Below are 24,779 nucleotides of genomic sequence, written 5' to 3'. Positions count from 1 at the left end.
AGAGTCCAAAGGTTTCTACTCCAAATCACGGCAAGAAAAATGAATGACGAGATTCAATGTAAATGTTGCATGTATAGAAGTGCTGCTCGAGCTGCATTTTGTATGATGCTCCAGTCTGAAAGGAAAAGAATAATTAAACGCTTATTATGCCTTCTGAAAGAAAATTAGCAGTTACTGAGATTACTTTCTGCCAACAGGTTTCTCATAAAAAAAAAAGCATACGACTCATGTCTCATTAAGCCTGCTTGGATTAATTCAATAGCCTCCAGATATCTGCCAATCCCATCCTTGCCGCCAGTGATATCTGTTTCGTCTGCGATTACAGGAGATGGATACGAGGTAGTCCTTTCTACTAGAAACATAAAAAAAATAAAGCTACAAGGCTAAAATTCACACTCTTTTATTTACAGCAATTACATGCAACCATGCTGGCAAAAGCGAATAACTGAAGTACTTAACTTTCTCTGCTTCATTTGCAGTTGTTCATCTGACTAATACCGTCTTCAGTTCACTGACTGTTAGCTTCTAGTAAGTGGTGAGTGTGGCGCAGGCGTTGATGATAGCCTTTCGTCGTTCGTCGTGTCTTCTGACCATATCTCGGCGTGCGTCGACTTACAGGAGTTGCAGAAAAATACTATTAGATTCACAGTTGGGGTGGCCATTAATGGCAACCTCTATCTGCAAATGTAGCACCATCAGTTGGTCTTTTGGTGAGTGACGAATATTCTGGAATGAGCGAACAGCGCACAGACAACCGGCTTGAAGATGGTACACTATGTAATCAAAAGTATCCGGACACCTGGCTGTAAATGACTTTCAAGTTCGTGACGCCCTCCATCGGTAATGCTGGAATTCAATTTAGTGTTGGCCCACCCTTAGCCTCGACGACAGCTTCCACTCTCGCAAGCACACTTACAATCAGGTTCTGGAAGGTTTCTTGGGGAATGGCAGCCCATTCTTCACGCAGTGCTGCGCTGAGGGGAGCTATCGATGCCGGTCGGTGAGGCCTGGCATGAAGTCGGCGTTCCAAAACATCCCAAATGTGTTCTATAGGATTCAGGTCAGGACTCTGTGCAGGCCAGTCCATTACAGGGATGTTACTGTCGCGTAACCACTCCGCCACAGGCCGTGCATTATGAACAGGTGCTCGATCGTGTTGAAAGATGCAGTCGCCATCCCCGAATTGCTCTTCAACAGTGGGAAGCAAGAAGGTGGTTAAAACATCAGTGTAGGCCTGTGCTGTGACAGTGCCACGCAAAACAACAAAGGGTGCAAGCCCCCTCCATGAAATACACGACCACACCGTAACACCACCGCCTCCGAATTTTACTGTTGCCACTACACACGCTGGCAGATGACGTTCACCGGGCATTCGCCATACCCACACGCTGCCATCGGAGCGCCAGAGTGTGTACCGTGATTCGTCACTCCATACAACGTTTTTCCACTCTTTAATCGTCCAATCTTTACGCTGCTTCACCAAGCGAGGCGTCATTTGGCAGTTACCGGCGTGATGTGTGGGTTATGAGCAGCTGCTCGACCATAAAATCCCAGTTTTCTCACATCCCGTCTAACTGTTATAGTACTTGCAGTGGATCTTGACACCGTTTCGACTTCCTGTGCGATGGATTGATGTCTGCTATCACACATTACGACCCTCTTCAACTGTCGGCGGTCTCTGTCAGTCAACAGACGAGGTCGGCTTATACGCTTTTATGCTATACGTGTCTCTTCACGTTTCCACTATCACATGGGAAACAGTGGACCTAGGGATCTAGGGATGTTTAGGAATGTGGAAATCTCGCGTACAAACGTATGACACAAGTGACACCCATCACCTGCCACGATCGAAGTCCGTGAGTTCCGCGGAGCCTCCCATTCTGCTCTCTCACGATGTCTAATGGCTACTGAGGTCGCTGATACGGAGTACCTGGCAGTAGGTGACAGCACTATGCACTTAATATGAAAAACGTATGGTTTTGGGGGTATCCAAATATTTTTGATCACATAGTGTATAAACGAATGACTTAGGAGTGGTGGTCTGGCAGTGTCGTGTCCAGTTGGACGAATCCGCATCTGCTTACCTCAGAATTGTACGTATTGTTCTACCCTTCACATAAAAATATAAAATCTTTTTTTATTTCCGCTACACAGGGTGTCCTCGTAATGTTGCAATAAAATTCGATTGCCTGTAGAGGTGTCTTGAGGAAGAAATCGAAGACAGGATTTTACTGTTTGACTGCACCACCTCTTCTCCCAGACGCTGACACAGTTTCGCCACACATGTCTAATTGTTACGGCCCTTTCAGGAAAATCAGATACACTGAACCGAAAGTTAGCGACGTTGGATGACGTTTCTGAAATGGGCGCCGGCGCTTATACCTTCGACGGCCCTCTACAACACCTTGAAGTTTGTCTCAACGTTTCTGGGACGCCCCACAGACGTTCATATTTTTTATGCGAAGAGTACAACAATACGTACAATTTTTTTTACTGAAAAATGTAACGTTTTGTCTGACTATTGTGAGCGATCGGTAGCGTTTACGCTGACTACACCGAACGCTGCGTACGTCCAAGTTGGCCGCCAGCGGTCGTTCTATTCGCCCGGGAAGCTCCGTCCCTTGCAGAAAGATGGACGGGTGGCGCACTACGTGTGCAGACAGCCGCCGCCGCTAATTACCACTTTCTCACCGAAGCAAATTGTATCCTGGTGCGCCTTTTTATAAACCAATGCTCTCAGAAATCCGCCAAAAGACACGACGAACAATGAACCAAGGACAGTATTCAAATAGACGAATAATTGTAAACAGAACAGAAAAGTTTCGTATTTGCCTTTGCCAGCTTGGCTATCTGTAAATGACAGTGTCTAAATTTAACCCATGCAATTGCCTCTCTGTTTTTAGTACAAAAGATCTACCTCGAATCCGCCTCCTACAACTGCAGACACGACATATTGTACTCATAATTGGAACGAATATATTTTTAATTTGGGTTTGACTGTAATATTTTGGTTCTCTTATGAACTTAGGTTGGAGAACATTGTTTTCTATTTCAACATATTTGATTTCATTGTTTTAATGAATAATTTGTCTCTATGTAAAGTTCATTTTTAGATATGTTTGTGGACTAGCATTGCTCTCTGATTCCTCATTGCTGCTTTGTACGTGGTGGGCAGCGTACACAGTTCTTGTGAACACAGCAAGCAGACAAGCTAATTCAAAAACTCATGGGCAGTTCTGCGTTGTTTTTTTTTATCACTGCTTTCACTCGTTACGTTTACTGTGATAACACTTACTCTTCAGCCACTCCATGTTTCAAATAATCCATACCGTACATTTATTCTGCAGGATCCACCGCAAAACCTCACACAGATCGATATGTCATTTACATATCCGCAAGCGGAGGACGAAGAGTTTAAAGATCTCGTAACTGAAATCACGAAAACACCCACAGAGAAACTGCCTGAAGTGTTGCTTCCTTATTACGAATTCGCGTGCGAAGCCCATTTCAATTTTCCGGAAATAAAACAACTTTTACGGTAAGTCTGTAATTCTCTTATTACTATTTACTTATATTGTCAATATATTTTATCACTGTCATACTCTTGATGCTAAAGGACTCTAGTAATAAGAGTTCAGATACTTAATATTTCTGTAGCACCTACTTTCCAGGCAAATATCCTATATTAATTTTTGTGACCAGGAATGCCATCGTGCAAGATATGTGAAACATTCATCTCAAACACAAAAATCAAAGAGCTCTCGCGAATACATTGTAGTTGTCTAAATTTGTCATTTTAATCTTAACAATACTCAATTAATTTATCTGTTATACTCGTAGTCGACAGTAGCAGAGCATAATTACATCTAACACGCTTCCACTCCTTGGAACAGGTTATTAGCGAAGTATGTTACTGTGCTTTGATGGGCAAGTGGAATACTATTCACATTCATGTTCAACAACTGAATTATTTTATGTTTAAAGTATTAGTTTTTTGTCTGGTAGGAAACTGAAGTCGATGCTGTCCAGTTAGTTTCGCTGCTAATTATCGGGAAATATCATTGTCGCGGTTAACAGCGCACACTTATCAACGTACTGCCGCTAAAAAATGTAACGCCCTCAAGGACAGGATAATTTTATCGACAAGAGAAGTGAAAGGTAGATTATTATTGTAGGACTATATGACAACAAATTAAGACCAAATAAAACACACCTGTAGCACTAAACGATGTCCAAACAGAAGCATCAGTACATACAATACCCCCGCCCCCCCCAGGAGGCAACGCAGGCGTGGTTTCTTGCATGCAAATGATCGTATAGGTATTGTCAACAAAATGCTTCCGGGCTGTTGACCGCATTGTTGTACATACAATTTTCCGATGTTTCAGCCGCTATTACAAATGGTTTTCCCCAGTGCTTTATGCTGAGCTGACTGCTGTATGCGAGTATAAAGGCCCGTCCACATGCAACGATCTGTCTGCGCAAATGTCTGCGCACATCACATGTGCGCAGACAGATCGTTGCGTGTGGACAGAAGATTTGCACCAACTTGAGGTGTGTGCAAACCTGGAAGTTGGAGTTGAGGTTTGAGCGAAACCTCTCAAATCTGTGGGTTCAAACCACATTTGCGCAGACATGTTGGAGCGTGTGGACAGGAGATCGCCGCAAATCTGGCGCGGAACAGCTGTTTGCTCAGTCTAGTGTTTGTAATTGTGCGCACAGGACATTAAAATGGCTGATACTCGTCAGTGTTCTCGAAAGTTTGTTAGTGAATTCACTGAAATATATAGAAAACACCCATGTTTGTGGAAGATTAAAAGTAAAGAATATAGTGACCGAGACAAAAAGACAGCACTATACGCGGGCAGTTGACGCCTCGGCAAACAGAGAAACAACAGTAATAAAAAAATAAATTCGTTGCGAACTGTTTGCCGAAAAGAGTTATCCAAAGTTCAGAAATCTAGAAGATCTGTTGTAGGAGTAGATCAAGTATACCAGCCAACGTTATGGTATTTTGATCTGCTTGGCTTTCTTAAGGTTCGTCCTGCAAATCTCGCAGTAAATTTAAGTGAGAAAACTGCTTTCGCTTTAGCAGCCACTGTCCACACGATTTTGACCACTTTCTCTGTTTCCTGCGGCTGGTCTGAATGTTTTTTGCAACACAAGTTGCGAACACAGACCACAATAGAACTTCCTCCATTTCTATATTTCAAAATAACTGAATTAAATTTTTGACGTTTACGGGGAGCGTAGTCGCTTGCCACTGATATTTCTTTTCTACACCGACAGATGGCGGGCGAGTAGTAGATTGGGGTTTGTGTCGTGTGAACACACCACATTTGCAGCGATCTTTTGCATGTACAGACATCTGCGCCGATGTCTGCGCAGACAGATCGTTGCGTGTGGACCGGGCTTAAGTGGTGGCGAATGGCTTCCGGCGATAGACTGTCCCGGGCGTCTTGTGTCTTTTGTCGCAATTAGTCAAAGATTCTCGCACGATCTGTGGAACGAGCAAGTTCTCGCTTCATCGTGTTCATAAGTGATCAATTGGCGAGAGTTCTGGCGGTCTTGCTCACTAGGACAGTTGTACGTCACGAACAGCACAATATGTCAGAGCAGTCGTATAGTGACCTGCATTGTCCTGCTGAAAAAGCACATCACCTTCCTGTCGAAGAAATGGCAGTAGCATGCGGATAACACCATGTGTAATGTAGTGAGTACCCTACAGAAACACCAAATCTGACTGCGAGTTGTATCTGATGGTCCCTCACGCCATAAAGCCTTCGGTGGGAGCAGTGTGTAGTGGGCGAATGCACTCCGAAATAGTCCGCACTTCAGATTTATGCCGTGGACGTATACGTCGATCACTTGGATACGTCTACTCTAATCGTGGAAGACAACAGCGCGCCATTACACTATGCAGACGACTCTCTCACAACAGAATAGCCGTGGCGGTGTGTGGTGCCAGTGATAGCCTGACGAGAGGCGCTCTTGAGAGTCTGGCTGCATGCAGACGGTTCCCAGTTGAGCTTGGCGAGACAAAAAGTGCAACACGCGCCCGGATGTCTTTCGTGGATGATGTTCGATCGGCCATCGGTGCTCACACGCGTCGAATTTGACTTGCGTCTGCACTACGCGGACGTCGGACGTCCAGAACCTGGGCTACGGGTGTGGGAATGCTCCACGGACCATTGCCGAAAGTAGGGATGCACCAACGATACACCGTGTCCATTTGCACCAGTCCCTCGATACGTCCATGCAACTACACCGGTCCGCAGTGCGACACTCTTAAAATGGCTTCAAATGTAACATAGCGGGGCATGGTTGTACTCTAGAACGATTGTTGTAAACATTGTTCACTTCTAAACTCATCACAGTTACTGCCTGCAGCGTGAAAAACAGAGGCGCACAGTAGGGCTTCCTGAGTGCCATTTGATCGCCAATGATTGTGACACTGAAACTGGAGCCCCTCAGTATGCACATATTTACCCCGATGCCACTCCGTGTAGGTGTTGAATTTTTTCCGGCATTGTAGTATGTATAGTTCATATCACAGTCTGTTGTGAAACATAATTTTCTGGAGTAGATTACGATGTTTATATGACAAAATGGTTTCAAGCTTCCCCAGGTATCTTTCGTGGTCGTTACTTTCAGGTTGTCTTTTAGGCTTCGGTGCAGCAGGCCTTTCCATAGATCGCTTTTGCTAATATCATGCGAGAAGACGATGAAATGTGTTCCAGTTTTGAAACGTTTTGTTACTCTTAGCGCTGGCCGGAGTGGCCGAGCGGTTCTGGGCGCTACAGTCTGGAACCGCGCGACCGCTACGGTCGCGGGTTCGAATCCTGCCTGGGGCATGGATGTGTATGACCTCCTTAGGTTAGTTAGGTTTAAGTAGTTCTAAGTTCTAGGGGACTGATGACCTCAGAAGTTAAGTCCCATAGTGGTCAGAGCCATTTGAACCTTTTTTTTTTTTTTTTTTTCTCTGATTATACGCTGCCATGACCATTTGTTGCCGGACTCGAATGCAGTTTTAACTTGTCACAAATAGACAAGCTTTCTTATGAAGTATGGAGCATCCAAAAAGATAGGTATCTCTGGGGTTGCCACGCGGGGTAGCCGCGCGTTCTAGGTGCCTTGTCACGGGCCGTGCGGCTCCCCCCGTCGGAGGTTCGAGTCCCCTCTCGGGCATGCGTGTGTGTGTTGTCGTTAGTTTAAGCTAGATTAAGTACTGCGTAAGCTTAGGGACCGATGACCTCAGCAGTTTGGTCCCATAAAATGAGCGTTTGGCGTCACTGACCGGGAGGCCCCTTACGGGGCAGGTCCGGCCGCCTTGGTGCAGCTCTTATTACATTCGACGCCACATTGGGCGACCTGCGCGCCGGATGGGGATGAAATAATGATGAAGAAAGCACAATACCGAGTCCCTGAGTGGAGAAAATCCCCGACCCTGCCGGGAATCGAACCCGGGCCCGTAGGACGAGTTTGGTCCCATAAGACCTTACCACAAATTTTCCAAATTTTCATTTTGGGTTGATACTCGTCCTGATAAAACGCTTTGCGTTGTCAGATGAAGCTGTTACAAAGTGATGTCGACTCTGAGTACAAGCGTTATGCAGCACTCACCAAATTTTGCAAGCGTTAACTAACAAAATAGCACTGGTTGGCATTTTCTTGTCCTATCTAAGGCGTTTGTCTTGTTGATCCACAATATCCTCCAAGATAAACTGGAGTGTTATGGAACTGATGATATAGCCAACCAATGGATTATGTCATATCTAACCAAAAGAATGCGGAAAGTGGTATTTAGCAATTTAACCAATGTAATCAGGAGAGACTCCTCTCACTTGGGGGGGGGGTGGGGGAAGAGGAATCACATATGGGTTTTCCCAAGGCTCAATGTAGGTCTGCCATTGTTCCTCAGATATGTAAATGATCTCCTGTCTAACATAAAACAAGCAAAATTAGTTCTTCTTGTGGATGGCATCTTTTTGTGGATGGCACCAGTCGAAGCATACACACAGCAACAGAAGAAATGGTAAACAATGCTCTTAAAGTGTCATTGACTTATTTTCTGCGAATGGCCTGACTCTCGATTTTAAAAAGACACAACATATCCAATTCTTCACATGAAGCGGTACTACACCAATGATAAGCGTAACGTAATAAATAGGGTTAAAATATTGATGAGAACTTAAACTAAAAAAAACCATTTTGAAACTTCTTAAAAAATTAATTCTGCCATATTTGCACTTAGAATCATTCCAAATGGGGAGAGACAAATCAGTAAGCTGACAGGTTTTGCATATTTTCATTCAGTAAGTCTTATGCAATAATGGTCTGGGGTAGCTCAAGTGTAAGAAAGAAAGTGCTCACTGCTCAAAAACGTGTTGTAAGAATAATAGGCGGTGCTCACCCACGATCATTTTGTAGGTATCTGTTTAAGGAATATGGCCCTCCGTCTACTGCTCCACAGTGTATTTATTCCCCCGTGAAGTTTGTTGTTAGTAATCCATTGCAGTTCAAAAGGAACAATGATGTACATAATTAAAATACCAGAAGGAAAAATTATATTCATTACTCCACATTAATGTTGTCTTTAGCACAAAAGGGGGTACAAAGTGCTGAGACTAAAATTTTTTACCATTTACCCATTGACATAAAATGTCTGACAGACAGCTTCTCTGCAGAAGAATTTCTATTATTGTAATGAGTAAAATGTGGTGGGTTGGAATTACTCACATCGGTATACTTAATAGTAACAATAATACTAATAATGGTACTGATAAACAATAATAATAATAATAATAATCACAAAGGTGTGACCACAAGCCTAGCCAACCTCTACTAAGTAATAATTTACTCAAATAACTTATAAAAAGATCTTGTCTTAGGCAGAGTAAACTGCACTAGTCAAAAAGTAAACCACAGTCGTCAAATATAAAACAAGAAGTCTGAAAAGATAAATAATTTCTTTTAAAAATCATTTTGAAACAGATAACTACTAGAACGGACTTTCCGCATCTATGGGCACTAAGAACCTAAGCGAGCATTATTAGACAGTCACACTCACCAAATCATGGAGAAAACCAGTGTGTGGGTAGACTTACGGTTAACAGGCATACCGGCCAGTAAACAATAACTGCACTATGTAGCGTGTTGGGTGAGACAGCGAGCCGTATGCTGTTCTAGCGTGAATGAACAGCGGATTGTGAGCTCCAAGTGCCGTCATTTGCATACTGAAGGATAAATAAAAACGATGGTACGAGATAGTGCCAGAAGTATATAGTTTAAATAAGTTAATAGTTACTAAATAATGCCTTAAAAGTAGTTGAAACAAATACGAAGTTGAAAATCAAAGAAGTAAACACAAGTTCATAGTGTCGGGTGACAAGCGGCAATCTAGCTGTTGATTATTTAGGCTTAGAGGAACTGGCTAGTGACATTTTTGTAAAGCTGTCATCATAGTTCATAAAACATGTTGTTCTTAGTGACAGGTTCCTCACTGAGACTCAAATCTTCTGAACCTTTAGTTGCCAGGTGAACAAACTGTAAAAAATTTTTTGCACTAACTGATTGTGCCATCGGTTCTTGCTAGGATAATTTGTTCATTATGAATGAAAACACGCACAACACTGGTGTAATGTTCTACTACACTTATTATTTTAGTTATATTACAAACTGGTTTTCGGGTGTCACGCCAGCATCAGGTACAGAGATAAGTATATGGTCAGTGAAATTTTGTTGGATCAAAGATTGTAAATAGTGCACCTACGGAGTATCTCCATTTCCAGACATGAAAAATGTTAATTTTGGACTTAGGAATAAAGCAAGAGGGATTATTTCACTGAAAATGTGTTGTAAGATTATTTAACTAAGATAAAATATGTGACATTAATTAATGAACTACAAATAGATTACAATTGTTCATAGAATAAAATAAACCGAACAATAAACTTTGGTCACGTATTCGAAAGAAGCAGCTGAACAAAATAATCTTGTCGTTAATGGGTCCTAAATTACAAAGACATAAGATATAAAAATGATAATAAGCAGAGAAGCAGCTGTGATTATACGAAGAAAATTTTTTAACTCAACAAGAGAAATTATAGTAACTGAAATAAAGGAAAATAGGGCACTGTGAGTAAGATGGGTCATTTACAACAAGGTCTGGATGGAATTATGAGCAGTATTTGCAGTTAGAAGTGGTGAATTAGGGAACTGTATCTGGTCATTCAGTACTAAGCTTGTGCTGAAAGACATATGTTATTACTTTCTATTATTCCAAGACAATTCATCTTCCTTCCTCTATGGATGGGGTGTAATACTTTATGTTTCACCTTGTAGCTATGGCCTCCTTTGAGAAAGTGATCTGCTAAAGTAGTCTCCTTCTCTAACTTTACAACTTCTGTGGTGTTCCTTCAAGAGGATACACATTGCCCTACCAAACTGACCTACATATAATTTGCTACAGTTACAAGTAATTTTATATATTCCACTCTTTTCCAAAGCTGGAGTGCTGTCTTTACCATTGGGCAAAAAGTGGCCAACAGTGTTGTACACATGAAGGATGTTTCTGCGTTCCTGGATTCTTGGCTACATCCAGTGAGGCTTTTCCCGAATATGGTATTGTGGACCACTTATTGCGTTCTTGAGGTGGTGGGTCAAGAACAGTCTAAAGGAGAAACTACATCTGTTGCTTCTGCTTTTTGTACATTATGTAGTCCATTAAGGGAGGAGGGTAGCTATTGTTTGATGCTATTTCTTTGATTTCTTTTAAGTCCATTTGGAAGCTGTCTTTACTCATGGGGATTGATATTAGGCGATGTATCATTCAGTGAAAGACAACGTGTTTATGGGTCACTAGGTGCTGAGAACTGGCAGGTATTACAATACCTATGATGGTAGGTTTTGTAGCGACGTCGGGCGTCAGCCGAAAACAGATGTCAGTCAATCAGCTGGTCGGTCGGCACATGTCAACAGGGTTCTCGCGCTGACCGCTAGGAGCGCTGTGAGACGCTTTCTCCGTGCTGCAGCGCGCGCTTCATCAATTTAACAATTCGCTTTGATTGTTTTAGTATGCTATTACTGATATTATTTTCCTCACTTATTTAGCAAAAAAACTGGTAATATTAGTTGCACTGAAAATGTTTCATAACGTCTTACCTGCTGTTATGCGAGCTTAAAATAAAGTGCTGAACAGAATTATACGTCGCCCGTATCTTATTCTCGCTGCGGACAAGAACACGATAACGAGATCGCAAGTGCAACACACACAACTTGGCGACACTGGTGACCCCGACGTGATCCCAGCTAGAGAGAGAATAAATCAGCAGCAGAAATGGCTAGCAACTAACTTGAAGAATTAGAAATTGATGCGGGGACGGATAGACCAATCATACATATCAAGACTGGCCGAGCGGCTACCGCCGTTTTGGCCCCACAACCCAGCATTATGGTTTGCACAGATGGAAGCGAGTTTCCTCTGAACCACCTCTACGCAGCTGAGGTTCAAGATATTGTAACTTCACCTTGAAACACGCAACCATACGCGAAATTAAAGAATGAATTAATACGAAGAGTGTCCGCTTCATAGGAAGAACGAGTGCGGCAGGTTCTCACACAAGAGGATATCGGTGACAGAAAACCATCGCAGTACCTCCGTCATTTAAGAAGAAAGGTTGAAGCGCTTACGGTGTCTGATACATTACTACGCACTTTGTGGAGCAGTCGTCTACCGGCACAGGTGAAGGCCATTATAGCATCGTAAACGGACATGTCGCTAGATGGCGTTGCGGACCTGCCGGATCGAATTCATGAAGCCATCGTATCGACCTCCTGCCCTGAAATTACGACGGCGTGTAATAGCACCTCGGTGGTAACGCGGGCTCATTACAACAGTTTCGTGAGCAAGGTCGACGCGCTCAGTAAGCAGATGGGCGAACCACTCTCCGACAGGTACACTAGAGAACGATTCCGGAGAAGATCTAGAAGTCGTTCCGCGGCGAACTCCGCCACGGCCGAAGATTCAGCCCAGGCAGACATTTGTTGGTACTACAGGAAATTCGGAGGTCAGGCGCACAAGTGTACATCGCCGTGTACCTTTCTCAGTTGTAAGCGACAGGCAGAAGTAATCAGTCCGGACTGTCGGCCGTTGTCCTTGTGTCTCTTTATCACAGAACGCAAGACAGCGCGCAAGTTTTTGGTGGACATGGGTTCCGACTTAAGTATTTTGCCACGGACCCTGTTACACAAGTATCGGCCAATCACCTCGTTTTGCCTTTCCGCGGCTTATAATTCAACCATCGTGACGTGTGGAATGCAGAACATCGAGTCGGACCTGGGATTACGTCGAGCCTTGAAGTGGAATTTCACCGTGGCGGACGTAACCGAGCCTATAATTGGAGCCGATTTCTTAGAGCATTATCGACTGCTGCTGGACGTTGCCAATAGACAACGTCACGGGACTATCTGCCGGTGGATTCTGACGTAGCTCGGCAGTATACAAAGCCAAATTGATCCAGTCAAAGAGCGATGAGTATACCGTACTTCTAGAAGAATTCCCGGCTATCACAAGGCCTCCTGGGGTCCCACAAAACGTATGTCACAACACTGTACATTATATCAATACTACCGCAGGCCCTCTGATTTCGTGTAGATCCAGACGTCTTACTCCTGACCGATACGCTGTTGCCAAGGAGGAATACAGTGTTGAAGGAAGGCGTCATTCTCCCGTCTAGTGGGTCTTGGTCGTCACCCCTCCATTTAGTGACAAAAAAGAACGCTGCATGGCGTCTTTGTGGTGATTACCGAGCCTTGAATGCTAGGACAATACCAGATTGGTACCCTCTTGAAAGATTACAACTACGCATTATGAGGAAAAAAGGTGTTTCGCGTAATAATTGCGCAAAGGCATATACGCAGATTCCTGTTACCGAAAGAGGCACTCCGAAAACGGCCACTATAACGCCGTTTGGTCTGTTCGATAGCATGTTTACGACGTTCGGATTGAGAAATGCTGCTCAGACATGGCAAAGATTTATAGATTCCATTTCGCAAGGCTTGCAGTGTTGTTTTTCATATCTTGATGATATGCTCATCTTTTCACGACTCCAGAAGAACACAAGCAGCACGTGACTGAGCTATTTAACGCCTTGACGAATACTGAGTAAATGTTGAACACCTCAAAGTCTGTTTTTGGCCAGACAGAGGTTACCTTTTTAGGCCTCCGGATTTCATCAAAGGGATCACTGCCATTACCTGAGAAAGTAGAGGCTATATTGAGTATTCCATGGTCAGAAATTACTAAAGAACTGCGACGATTCTTGTGAGTCCTTATTTTCTTCCGACGTCACCTACCTCATGCGGCAGAACTCCAAGAGCCTCTCATCGCAGCTTTAGCTGGTCCTAAGGTTAAAGGCAAAACGTCGGTATTGTGGACAGAGTCGATGAAAAACGCGTTCGAAGCGGCCAATAATAATATAGCAAACGCAGCCCTTCTTGCACATCCGGCTCTCGAAGCACCTCTCGCGCTGGTAGTAGACGCTAGCCAGACGGCAATCGGTGCTGCCTTGCAACAATATGTAGCCTGGAGGCCTCTCATTCCTTTTACGAAAGCTATCTCCTGCGCTGCAACAATGGAGCACCTACGACGACGAATTGTTGGCGATTTATGAGTCCATTAAATATTTCCGGCCGGCCGCTGTGGCCGAGCGGTTCTAGGCTCTTCAGTCGGGAACCACGCGGCTGCTACGGTCGCAGGGTCGAATCCTGCCTCGGGCATGGATGTGTATGATATCCTTAGGTTAGTTAGATTTAAGTAGTTCTAAGTCTAGGGGACTGATGACCTCAAATGTAAAGTCCCATAGTGCCTAGAGCCGTTTGAACCGTTTGAAATATTTCCGTACACAGTTCGAAGCTACAGTTTTTGTTATTTTTACAGACCATAAACCCCTCACCTGTGCCTTTCGGCAAAATAATGACAAATCTTCTTCGAGACAATATAGTCAACTGGAGTTCATCGCACGATTCACTATGTCGTTGCAGACTGTCTATCCTGGGTGAGCAGTATCACAAAGACTGTAGATTTAGAACAGCTACCCCAAGCACATGAGTCTGACCTGGTACTTCGAGATTGTTTACAAGATGCCACGTCTGGCCTTCAGAAAATCGATGTTCCAGCTACAAACGCGAAGCTATATTGTGAGGTTTCAACTGGGAAAACTCGTCCGTTCGTTCCTACGGCGCTACGCAAGCAAGCCTTCGAAAGTTTACATAATTTATGTCACCTCGACGTGAAGGCAACAATTATACTAGTAGCTGTCGACTTTGTGTGGCCTGGAATAAAAAAAGACTGTAGCACATAGGCTCGCGTACAGTGCCAGCGCAGCAAGATTTCTCGCCATATCTTTGCTCTGGTGCCCAAATTTCCAGACACAACAGCACAGTTTGCCCACATTCATATTGATGCAGGTCCGCTGTCCCCTTCAGAAGGTCAACGTAACCTACTGACAGTAATAGACGATTCATGCGCTGGCCAGAAGCCATTCCGGTAGACAACATTTCTACTGAGACGCCAGCCACTGCATTTGTGTAACACTGGATCGCCAGTTTTGGTTGTCCGCTTCATATAACCACGGAAAGAGGAAGGCAGTTCGAATCTGATCTATTCACCCAACTAAGTAAATTTTGTGGCGCACTGCGTCACACCATAAGTTACCATCCTGCCAATAGCGGCATAATTGAACGCTGGTACCGATAGCTTAAAGCCGCCTTAATGTGCCACGAATCTCAATGGACCTTAGCATTACCACTGGTTTTGTTCGGCCTACGTCACATGCATAAACCGGATCCAGACGCCTCACCGGCAGAACTGGTATATGGAGAAGTCCTACGGTTTCCCTATGAGTTCGTGGACAAACACGCGATTTCGTTGGACGATGTTATGCACCAGTATTTGTCGCCCACCCCTGAGAAAGGCTGATGCAGATCCGACCGTGAGAAGCATCGCGCTATGGTACGCTGCAAACATCCGTACCCCGAGAGTTACGATCCTGTACACACGTAAAGTCGCGAGTAGAGGGCGTCAAACATTTGATATTATCGTCAACGCAAGATGAATACTGTTTCCATTGATAGAGTGAAACCAGCGTTCGTCCTACTAGACTCTTCACATTCACAACTGCTACGTAATCAGGCGAAACCTCCGCCCGCCACCCAGACACCTCCACCGGTACCATCAACGGCTTCAAATGAACGGCAAACGCGTTCAAGACGACGGGAACACTTCCCGGGACGCTTCAGGGACGTCACTTCCGGCTTCATCCAAGGACGGCGCTCCGCTTTCCCGAAGGGAGCTGGAGTAGCGACGTCGGGCGTCAGCCGAAAACAGATGTCAGTTAATCAGCTGATCGGCCGGCGCAAGTCAACAGGGTTCTCGCGCTGATCGCCAGGAGCGCTGTGAGACGCTTTCTCCGTGCTGCAGCGCGCGCTTCATGAATTTAACAATTCGCTTTGATTGTTTTAGTATGCTGTTACTGATATTTTCCTCACTTATTTATCAAAAAACTGGTTATATTAGTTGCACTGGAAATGTTTCATAACGTTTTACCTGCTGTTATGCGAGCATAAAATAAACTTCTCGTCTAAATAAAGTGTTGAGCAGAGTTATACGTCGCGCGTATCTCAATCTCGCTGCGGCAAGAACACAATAACGAGATCGCAAGTACAACACACACAACTTGCGACAGTTTCCTGCAAATCTTCAAAGTCTAACTACAGTCACTGGCGTCTATGGTTAGATCTAAATAATTTAGGCAGCTACCCCCAGGACTCCATTGTGAAATTTATACTCTTGTGTTTTAGAATTATGTTACTTAAGAATTTTTGAAACTGTCTGCTAGTACCTGTCAATAAGTGCAACACATCATCAGCATGCCTAAACCATTATGCAACCTTAGAAGAGAGTCGATTATTTCCCAGAAGCTGTGTTGCAGAGTTATCCATGATGTTTTCAGCAAGGACTGGACTGAGGGCGGACCCATAGCTATCCATCGAACTGTTCGTATATCCCGCCATTCAAACGGAAATAATTTTGTGTTAGACAAGTTTGTGTAGCTAACATTATCTCATCTGTGACAACCTGGTTAATTCCTGATTTATCTAATAAGTCACTGAGAATGTTAAACATTCTTGAGCAGGCATATCAGTGAATAACTTGCTAACGTCAAAAGAAACTAGTTAGGAACTAGGTGGATTTTCATGGCTTTTTTGTTCACTAAGTCAACTGAATTAAGGATAACATGACTAGGTTTAAACTTGGTTTTAATCTTGATCAGTTAATTAAATCCTTGTCTAATTTGTAGTACGGAGCTGAGAATGAAGACTGTACAGGACGGACTGGGGTGTTATCTTTGTGGAGTTTAGGGAGACCATGAAGTCTTGGAGATAAAGGATTCATATTGGTGAGGAAATACGCATCAGAGTCTGATATCAATATTTATAAAATTTGACAACACTTTAATTTTTGCATTGTAGGATTTCGTGGGTTCGTTCTGTATCTGTTGGAAGTTGGCGGCGTTTAGGAAATCTTCCACTTTGTTAACATAGTCATATTTGTTCATTAAGAGAAAAGTTTTTCCTTTGAAACTTCCTGGCAGATTAAAACTGTATGCCGGACTGAACTCGGGACCTTTGCCTTTCGCGGGCAAGTGCTCTACCAGCTACCCAAGCACGACTCACGCCCCATCCTAACAGCTTTACTTCTGCAAGTACCTCGTCTCCTACCTTTCAAACGTTACAGAAGCTCTCCTGCGCAGGTTCGCAGATCTGTCTACTATAAATTGTGTGTGGGACCAACTCACGAACTCTGACGTCAACTACACCACACTACCGGTATCCAGGATATCAAGCACCAGTTACAGTAGTTGTGCGCCAGCTTGCCACGACAGAGGATAAAACGGCTTTATGATATCCTCTCCAGCCGTTCACTGCATATATCCAGGCCGGAGGGGGTGTAACATCATACTGTAAATTGGCTCATACTGCCAAATTCTTTGCAAATTTGATTCGATTTTGCAATCATTGTGGTAAGACCACATACCTTCTCGACCCATGAAGATTCATTTCGTTTTCTCGCCCCTCTGGGTATTTCAATATTTTGTCGGGTAGTGTAACGTTGCACACTTTAGGTGCGGTACATGTAAAAAAATCTGCTCAGATGAGAAACTACGTTATCCAGGTTGTCCCATTTAACCTGACCACCCAGAATAACGTTTTGTCCAGACATAAAATAGAAAAAAAATTATCAAGTTGCTTAGCTACCTGCGGGACATTTACCAGCATGATTGTCTTTCTTGTAACTCCGTTCGTTTCGAAGCTGTGAACAGCAGTACGCTCATTTTGAATAGCACGCTACATTTTTTATTCGGTAATCCACTTCCACTCTATAGTACTTGTTCAAAAACGTATTACAGCGTATCACCGAAGTTTTCGTGGCATTTTGCATATAAAATTAACCACAAAGTTCGTTTGTCAAATGTTCGTTAATTCACCACAATATGAAATCGCATTAACGTGCTACTGTTCTCAACGTAGTAAGCGATGAAATGAAATAAAATGATTGTATGGCAATGCTGACGGCGAGGTCCCGTAAGGGTTCGGCCGCATTGTTGCAAGTCTTATTGCATGTGACGCCACATTGGGCGACTTGCGTGTTGATGATGATGAGAGGACGATGAGAACAACACAACACCCAGTCCACGGGCGGAGAAAAATTTCCATCCCGGCCGGTAATCGAACAAGAGCCCAGTGAATGAGAGGCAAGCACGTTACGACCCACCTAAGCTGGCAGGCAATAATTCGCGTGTTGAGTACTTATAAATATTTTTGAGAAGAGCTTTTCTGGATTCACTGAATTTATAAGGACCATATCTTGTGTTATTTGTGTTATGTAAACCGGAGTCAGGCCATGAAGTGAAGATTCCAATGCATGTCGCTTTGTGGCAGCTTTCGATAACTGCGTAAGTGACATCCATTACTGTAAGTAAAACAGAAATGACCCAGATGGCAAAAATCTGCAAAACGTATGTGTCGCATTCTTTATGACGGTTAGTCATAAAATGTTAATTGTCACTTGGAAAGAAATCAAAGGGCGACCATGAAACTTGGTGATGAATTACATGGCGGAGACCGATGTTGTAGAAGACTTCGTTCTGGCTGATCAGGACATGATCCACCTCGAAAATATCCTAGTCATCATTCTGGAAATGCTTGCAACACAATCGTTTCTTCATCGCAGGAAACAGGAATAAGTCACTGGTTGACATCTGAAGAGATTATGGAGGGGAGAGAGAAGCTAAGCCAAAATTTGATAGCCCAGAGGAGCAGCATGTGGGAGTGTGTCTTGTACAGAAACTCGCGTAGCCTTCCCAGGAGTATTCGGTAGTATGATGCTGGGGAAGCAAGGCACCTACTCGCCTGGACACTGCACATTGTAGCTAATATAGGGTCGACTGCACCAACGTCCATAAAAAAATTCAAGATAATCAAAGGTCCTACGATCGCGATTATGTTATCTCTGGGCTGCAAAAACCTTAAACGCCGGTTAACAATACACATACAGCTAACAGGAAATTTGACTGCGGTTAACTTCGCGAGTTACAAAAGAAAGCAATGAATATACATCCAAGGATAATGGTAATCGGTCTCTGTGATACTGAAGTAGATCTAATACTTCTTGGCACTTACGCGCAAGCCACATGGGGTAACCGCGCGGTCCAGGCATCTTGTCACGCTTCGCGCGGCTCCCCCCGTCGGAAGTTCGAGTCCTCCCTCGAGCATGGGTGTGTGTGTGTGTGTTGTCCTTAACGTAAGTTAGTTTAAGTTAGGTAAAGTAGTGCGTAAGCTTGGGGACCGATGACCTCGGCAGTTTGGTCCCATAAGACCTTACCACAAATTTCCAAAACTTACGCGCGTTTTTCAGTTTCTTGTAGTAGCTTGGGAATTGTTACTGCGCTATGGAGAGCAAGAAGAGGACGCTGAATTCTGCAAAATTTGAAAATCATTTACTTTTAGAGCTGGTCGGCTGTAATGCGAAAATTGTAGAATGCAAAAAACAAAAAAAGAAAAGAAAAAAAGAAAAGTAGATGGGTGTAGTATAGGAAGAAACTGGAAACGTGGTCAAATATAGCAACACAGTTCAATTACACTCCAGGTCACCGAGCAAGACTGACCGTAATGTTAAATTGTGATGACTGATGGTGTGGCAGTTAACTGACAAATATGATTTTCTATTGCGGAAAAGTTCCGCATTATATCACCCAGGAGATTGAATCCTTACGTGAGTACAGTGCACTGTGCCAATAACTCCAGCAAATCCATTCTACGTTGAAACCGTCCATCGTGGAGCGTAATTCTGCTCGAGAAACAAACTTCATGTATTGTGGAGGTATTGTTGCATGATTTGCGATACATCATGATAACTTTTGCTCTGTTGTACTATGTACGTTAGACTGTCACCAATAACTATATTAGATGCACCAGTTGCATATGCCTTTAATGTCTTTGGAAGTATGTTCATAGGCGAAATAAGGTTATTCCGATAAGTAGGAAATTCTGCCATCTCGCTGATTTATAACTTTCACACTCTTTCTTTCGAAAGTCGAAATCTCTCTTCAAATTCCTGTCCCCATAATCTTGGAAAGGATTTTTTCATTCCACAGGCACACCAATGATACAGTGCGGCGACGATTTACATGGTCAAGATATAACCTTTCATCTTCTGTTCCATTTAAAACATCGAAACGCTCCACGAACTTAATATGGTGCTTGTTTACTTCATTTTATCCGCGATCAATTCAAGAAAACCGGGCTCCGATCCTGGTCAACTTCAATCTCCCTTAACTCCGTCGTTTAACTTCGACCGTGGTTAGTACAGCCGAATTTTGCGTTGACTGGGTTAAATGTCGATTCAACCACGGTAAACTTCTAATCGACGTCGGTGCAGTTGGTCCATAGTGGCGCTACGATGTGAGTGGGCAATAATAGCGACTTCAAACAAGAATAATAGTTGAAACATCCCCTTTGAACAATTTATATAGGACTGTGCTTAACCTGACACACAATACTTTGTTAGCGCAACGCAATCTGACTTTCAAAATTCCCTACAAAAGAATGGCCCTGACTAACATTAAACTATACCTTTCACAAATCACTTACCTCACAAAAATCTTCGCTGCTCAAGCTACTGCAATACAGCAAGCGCCACTACTGCCAGCTAAATAAAAGATTCAAACTACTAAAGGCACTAACTACTGATAGGGATAGTTAGCAAATGAAAGATATTAATAGAGAACAAACAATGTATTTACCTTAATATCATCACAAGTCATAATATATATATCAGTTCATGACAAATTGCAAACCTCCGCCATCTCTCTCCCCACATCCACCACTGCTGGCGGCTCACCTCCAACTGCGCAACGCTACGCGCTGTTCACAGCCAGCTGCCTAACACTACAATGGCGAGTATTACAACAATGCAAAGCAGACACAGACTGCCCACAGCACAGCCAGTGATTGTCATACAGAGGTGGCGTTACCAATAAAAAACCTAAACAGCCTACTTACATAGAGAAAACATAAACAGCCTACTTACATAGAGAAAACATAAACAGCCTACTTACATAGAGAAAACATAAACAGCCTACTTACATAGCCCCCATGCTCCCCACAAAAATTTTTACAAATGGTGTTGGGCACTGGCCAATACAGATTTGACAAAAATTTTTCACAATTACAGTAACAAAGATATAAAATGCACACACTTATTAATATTATGTTGGTCAAAAGATCAAAATTTCTCACAGTCCATAAAGACAGTCCACATTGTTCATCACAGTAAAAATGCAGAGTTTTTCTCAAAGTCCAAGCAGTAAAAGAAAATGCACATAGAAGTAGTGGATTTCCATGCAGTCTTGAAGAAGTAGTGTTGACCTTCCAACGGAAAGACAGTGCTGACTCTCGACATGCAGACAGGTAATGGGCCACAACAGAGCAAACCCACAGCAGAGTCATTCGAAGTTTGGAAGAATATTGGTAGGTAGGTCATCACAGAGCAGACCCACTGGAGTCCTGGTAGAGATTGTGGTATTGGTGGGCCACCAGAGGTGCAGACCCACTGCAGTCCTTGTAGAAATAATGGCGTTGGTAGGTCATCATAGATGCAGACCCACTGTAGTCCTTGTAGAGATAATGGTATTGGTGGGCCACCAGAGGTGCAGACCCACTGTAGTCCTGGTAGAGACGGCCAGCAGCCATCCGTTGCAACTGTGCAGGTGCACAATCACCATCGAAGATTCTTGCAGAGAATATAGCAAGTCCATAAACCACCACTTGTGCACTCAGAAAGTTTTTCTTTTAATTGTCCTTAGAACCAGCAATGCTGTTATCCAGTCCCTTGCTGAATTACCAACACACGTGCAAACACTATCAGTCCCTACTTCTCACATATTGTCCATATACTATGACCAACAGAAACGTGTGCAGTGAAATGGAACTTACAAGTTAATAATATCATGAACTGGTGACAATTACAATTTTATAACAGAAGAATACAATAACAAAGGTACAAAATACATCATTAAAGAACATAACAATACAGATAACATTTGTAGTAAAACAGGCGTTACAAAAGAATAGAAATAGACATATACGTCAGTGTTACAGGAATTATGACATGAGTACATACATAAAAGATCACAATAACTTTTGAAACATCAACTTCACACATTAGCATTAACATAAAACAGAGTAAATAATGTCTAAACATCTTTACAAAGTAAATAACATATTATTAATGCCAATTATATTCGAGGATAACAGTATTCCTCATCATAGTGAATGTAGCTTAATATTAAAAGAAGAAAAAATTCTATGAAACTACACAGAGACAGGAAGAAAACAAATACTCAAGGGTACACAAACACATCGTGGGATAACACAAAAGGAAAGGACAGGGTTCGTTTTCAGTGTAACATTTGGTACTGCAGTCCATCCCAAAACTTCATTCTATAGATCTTTCGTCTTATTTCAACCTTTGCTTCCACCAAAAAAATCTTATCCAAGCATGCTTTCTGTATTCTGTTCATATTTCTTTCAAAATAATTATTTCTGATTGTACAATACTCATTTGGGCCCAAATCCTTTTTATATAACTTCGCAATGCATTCTTTACCTATTCTCCATAGTCAGTTTCTCATATAGTCTACCCCCTCTTAAGCTAACTTAAATCTACTGAGCTCAGATATTAAACTAAGGGACGAGGCAATGCAGCAGCACAAAACAATTAACACAAACATCAATGACAAAAATACAAATGCCAAAGCAATTGCAATATTACGACTCATATAGGGCACTGTGCAGCAAAAAAAAATAAATCTGGCTTAGCAGAGTAACACAAATTAAAGTTCAGTAGCACTATGCCTGGCAAACAGCAGCTTATATCGAAACATGACATAGCTCAAGTAGAAAAAATAGTACACTAAAGATAACAATGCAGATAAGGCAAATGTATAATCACATCTTAATGTCTAAGTAATTAAAGTGGTGCACCACAAGAAGTTATTCTACCAAAAAGTTACCAATTACTTGAAAAGAAAATTATGAATGCAGTTACTAGTTCCTTCTTATTGTTCTTTCCTTTCCAAGTGCTCCTTTTTTAAAGAATGTGGATCATAAAATAATTATTTAATAGATCTGTTGACAGAAAGTGTTCACATTAGCAAATGCATTTCATTTTATAAAAGCAATGCTGCAACACAGCTGGAAACCAGACATCAAATGAAATAAGCAACTATGAAAAGCAAAGCATAAAAATATCATTCAGTAGTCATGTGACATTTCGTAAGTTAGTAGAAATTCTCTCAACTCTCATAGAAAGACGCTTGTCATAATCAGGTGTGCAGATGTAAAAATATTTCTTGTCATTTTATTAGGCATTTCAGTAAATATCGTAAATTAAGAGCTAGTGTAATCATATGTTTTCAAGTTCGACCGTGTCGTTTTTGCGATGCTTTCTCTAAAGGAATGACAATGGCCAGGATAATGGCCTTCCCTTTCTTTTTTTTTTCTTCCTGTGCTCTGAAAGGCACGCGCTAATGACTTTTTCTCCAGGCGTCTGACACAGCTGGGTGCCCGCGACGCATTACGTGCAGGTGGTCACTTAACTTTCGTACGGAAATATTTACGACAGCAATTTTCGCTAAAGTGACAGTCTCACATAAAAATACTTCACAGGTCAAGAATTAGCGTTGCAAATCTGTAGAAACAAAATCCTATGAATATAACAGTGTCCAAAAAATGTTCAGTGGCATTGTGATACATTCACACATGATTCACACATGTCATAACTCTTAAAGTACGATTCTTGGTTTCCAACATCCTTTTTCACAAGTCAAGAGTCCCTACCCACTATTCATTACTCCTTACCTCATTATACATATACATGTTCGTCGACACTTCTTCAATATTTCATCGTGAGAAATACGTAGCATAATAAACATTCCTCAACAACATAATACACATCGTCGTCGTAATAATAACATCATAACACTTCAGTCAAATCTCAAAATCGTTGTAACTTCCTCCAATAATTTCTAAGCCCAAAATAATTCTCTGCTCATGTTAAAAGTGTCAGCTGCCTCAAACGTACTTTAAAAATCATGATCTCATACCAAATACATCATTCAAAGCTCTCATAGTATCACAATGATTCCGAAAAAATATGAACAGTTTACAAAGTACAGACAAAATACAGTTTCATAAGTGTGAAGTTATCCAACGGTGTAATTGCGTAAACATCTGTCACTGATGTAGTAAAAAACATGTTTATCTCTCAGTTAAATGATCAGATAGCTGTGTAATTTGTGTGTTAGAGAAATATGGTACCGATGTGTAAAGTTGTATAAGCAAATACCATATTAGCTAGGGCTCCTTGTGCTTGCCAAACACATGGTACACAAAGTAAGCGTGTACCCCCCTGAGGATTAATGTAATTATACCCTCAGGTGTTACAGATTACAGCAATGAAATGAAATGTATCACTGAAAACTTTCTTTGTAATTCAAAAATCTTTAAAAATAAATGTTTTAAGTACAAAATTAATCACTGAAATACATGTCCTGTAGCGCTAAATGTGCGTCTTGCTGTAAGATAATCTCTGGGAAGTGTCGTAGTTATTGTCCTCCGAAAGCTAAGTTCTGCAGAAGTCAATGTACTTACCTCATGATAAACAAAGTGAAATGCTTTGCGTATAGATATCATACTTATTACGCTTATTGCCGTGATGTAGAAAGTACTGTCCTGTAACGTATTGTTGTGCTACAGAAAAGGCTGTTTCCTTGTAGCTATACCACAATAGTCACCACTAAAACATGTCTCACTTTATAGAAGAATTCAGAAAAAACTGTGCAGATATAAAACAGATACACCGCAAAAGCAACATTGTAAATTGTCACGCATTAGCAGCGTCCTGATAAAATCGTGTAGCTGTCACATAAACTAACCACTGTGTCATCTGGCATTTCACAGAAAGCACCTCAAATCCAGGATCCACTCTCAAGCAAACCAAAATGTTGCATGAAAATTTCATTAGCAGTGCTGGTATGTTCTAAGTATGTGAGCCTTATAATCGTTACATAATCGTGCAACTAACAAGCAAGAATGTACAAATACAACACTGTGTCGTCTGTTCACTATAACAATGCATTCGTAATTTCTGTTTA

The 24,779-nt window shown here is 42.3% G+C and overlaps 1 protein-coding gene across 1 annotated transcript in view; it reads left to right on the top strand.

Annotated features, from left to right (window-relative positions):
• The window catches only part of LOC124790028 (UDP-glucosyltransferase 2-like), a 132,646-nt gene that overhangs the window by 64,248 nt on the left and 43,619 nt on the right, over nt 1–24,779 (top strand). The window contains exon 3 of the mRNA XM_047257584.1: nt 3,348–3,538. Within this exon, the coding sequence (XP_047113540.1) occupies nt 3,348–3,538 (191 nt within the window). The remainder of the gene's footprint in view (nt 1–3,347; nt 3,539–24,779) is intronic.

This window comes from Schistocerca piceifrons, chromosome 3 (genome assembly GCF_021461385.2).
Source record: "Schistocerca piceifrons isolate TAMUIC-IGC-003096 chromosome 3, iqSchPice1.1, whole genome shotgun sequence".
Taxonomy (NCBI): domain Eukaryota; kingdom Metazoa; phylum Arthropoda; class Insecta; order Orthoptera; family Acrididae; genus Schistocerca; species Schistocerca piceifrons.
Note: the sequence above shows the minus strand (reverse complement) of the source record. Positions and strands in the feature narration are given on the sequence as shown.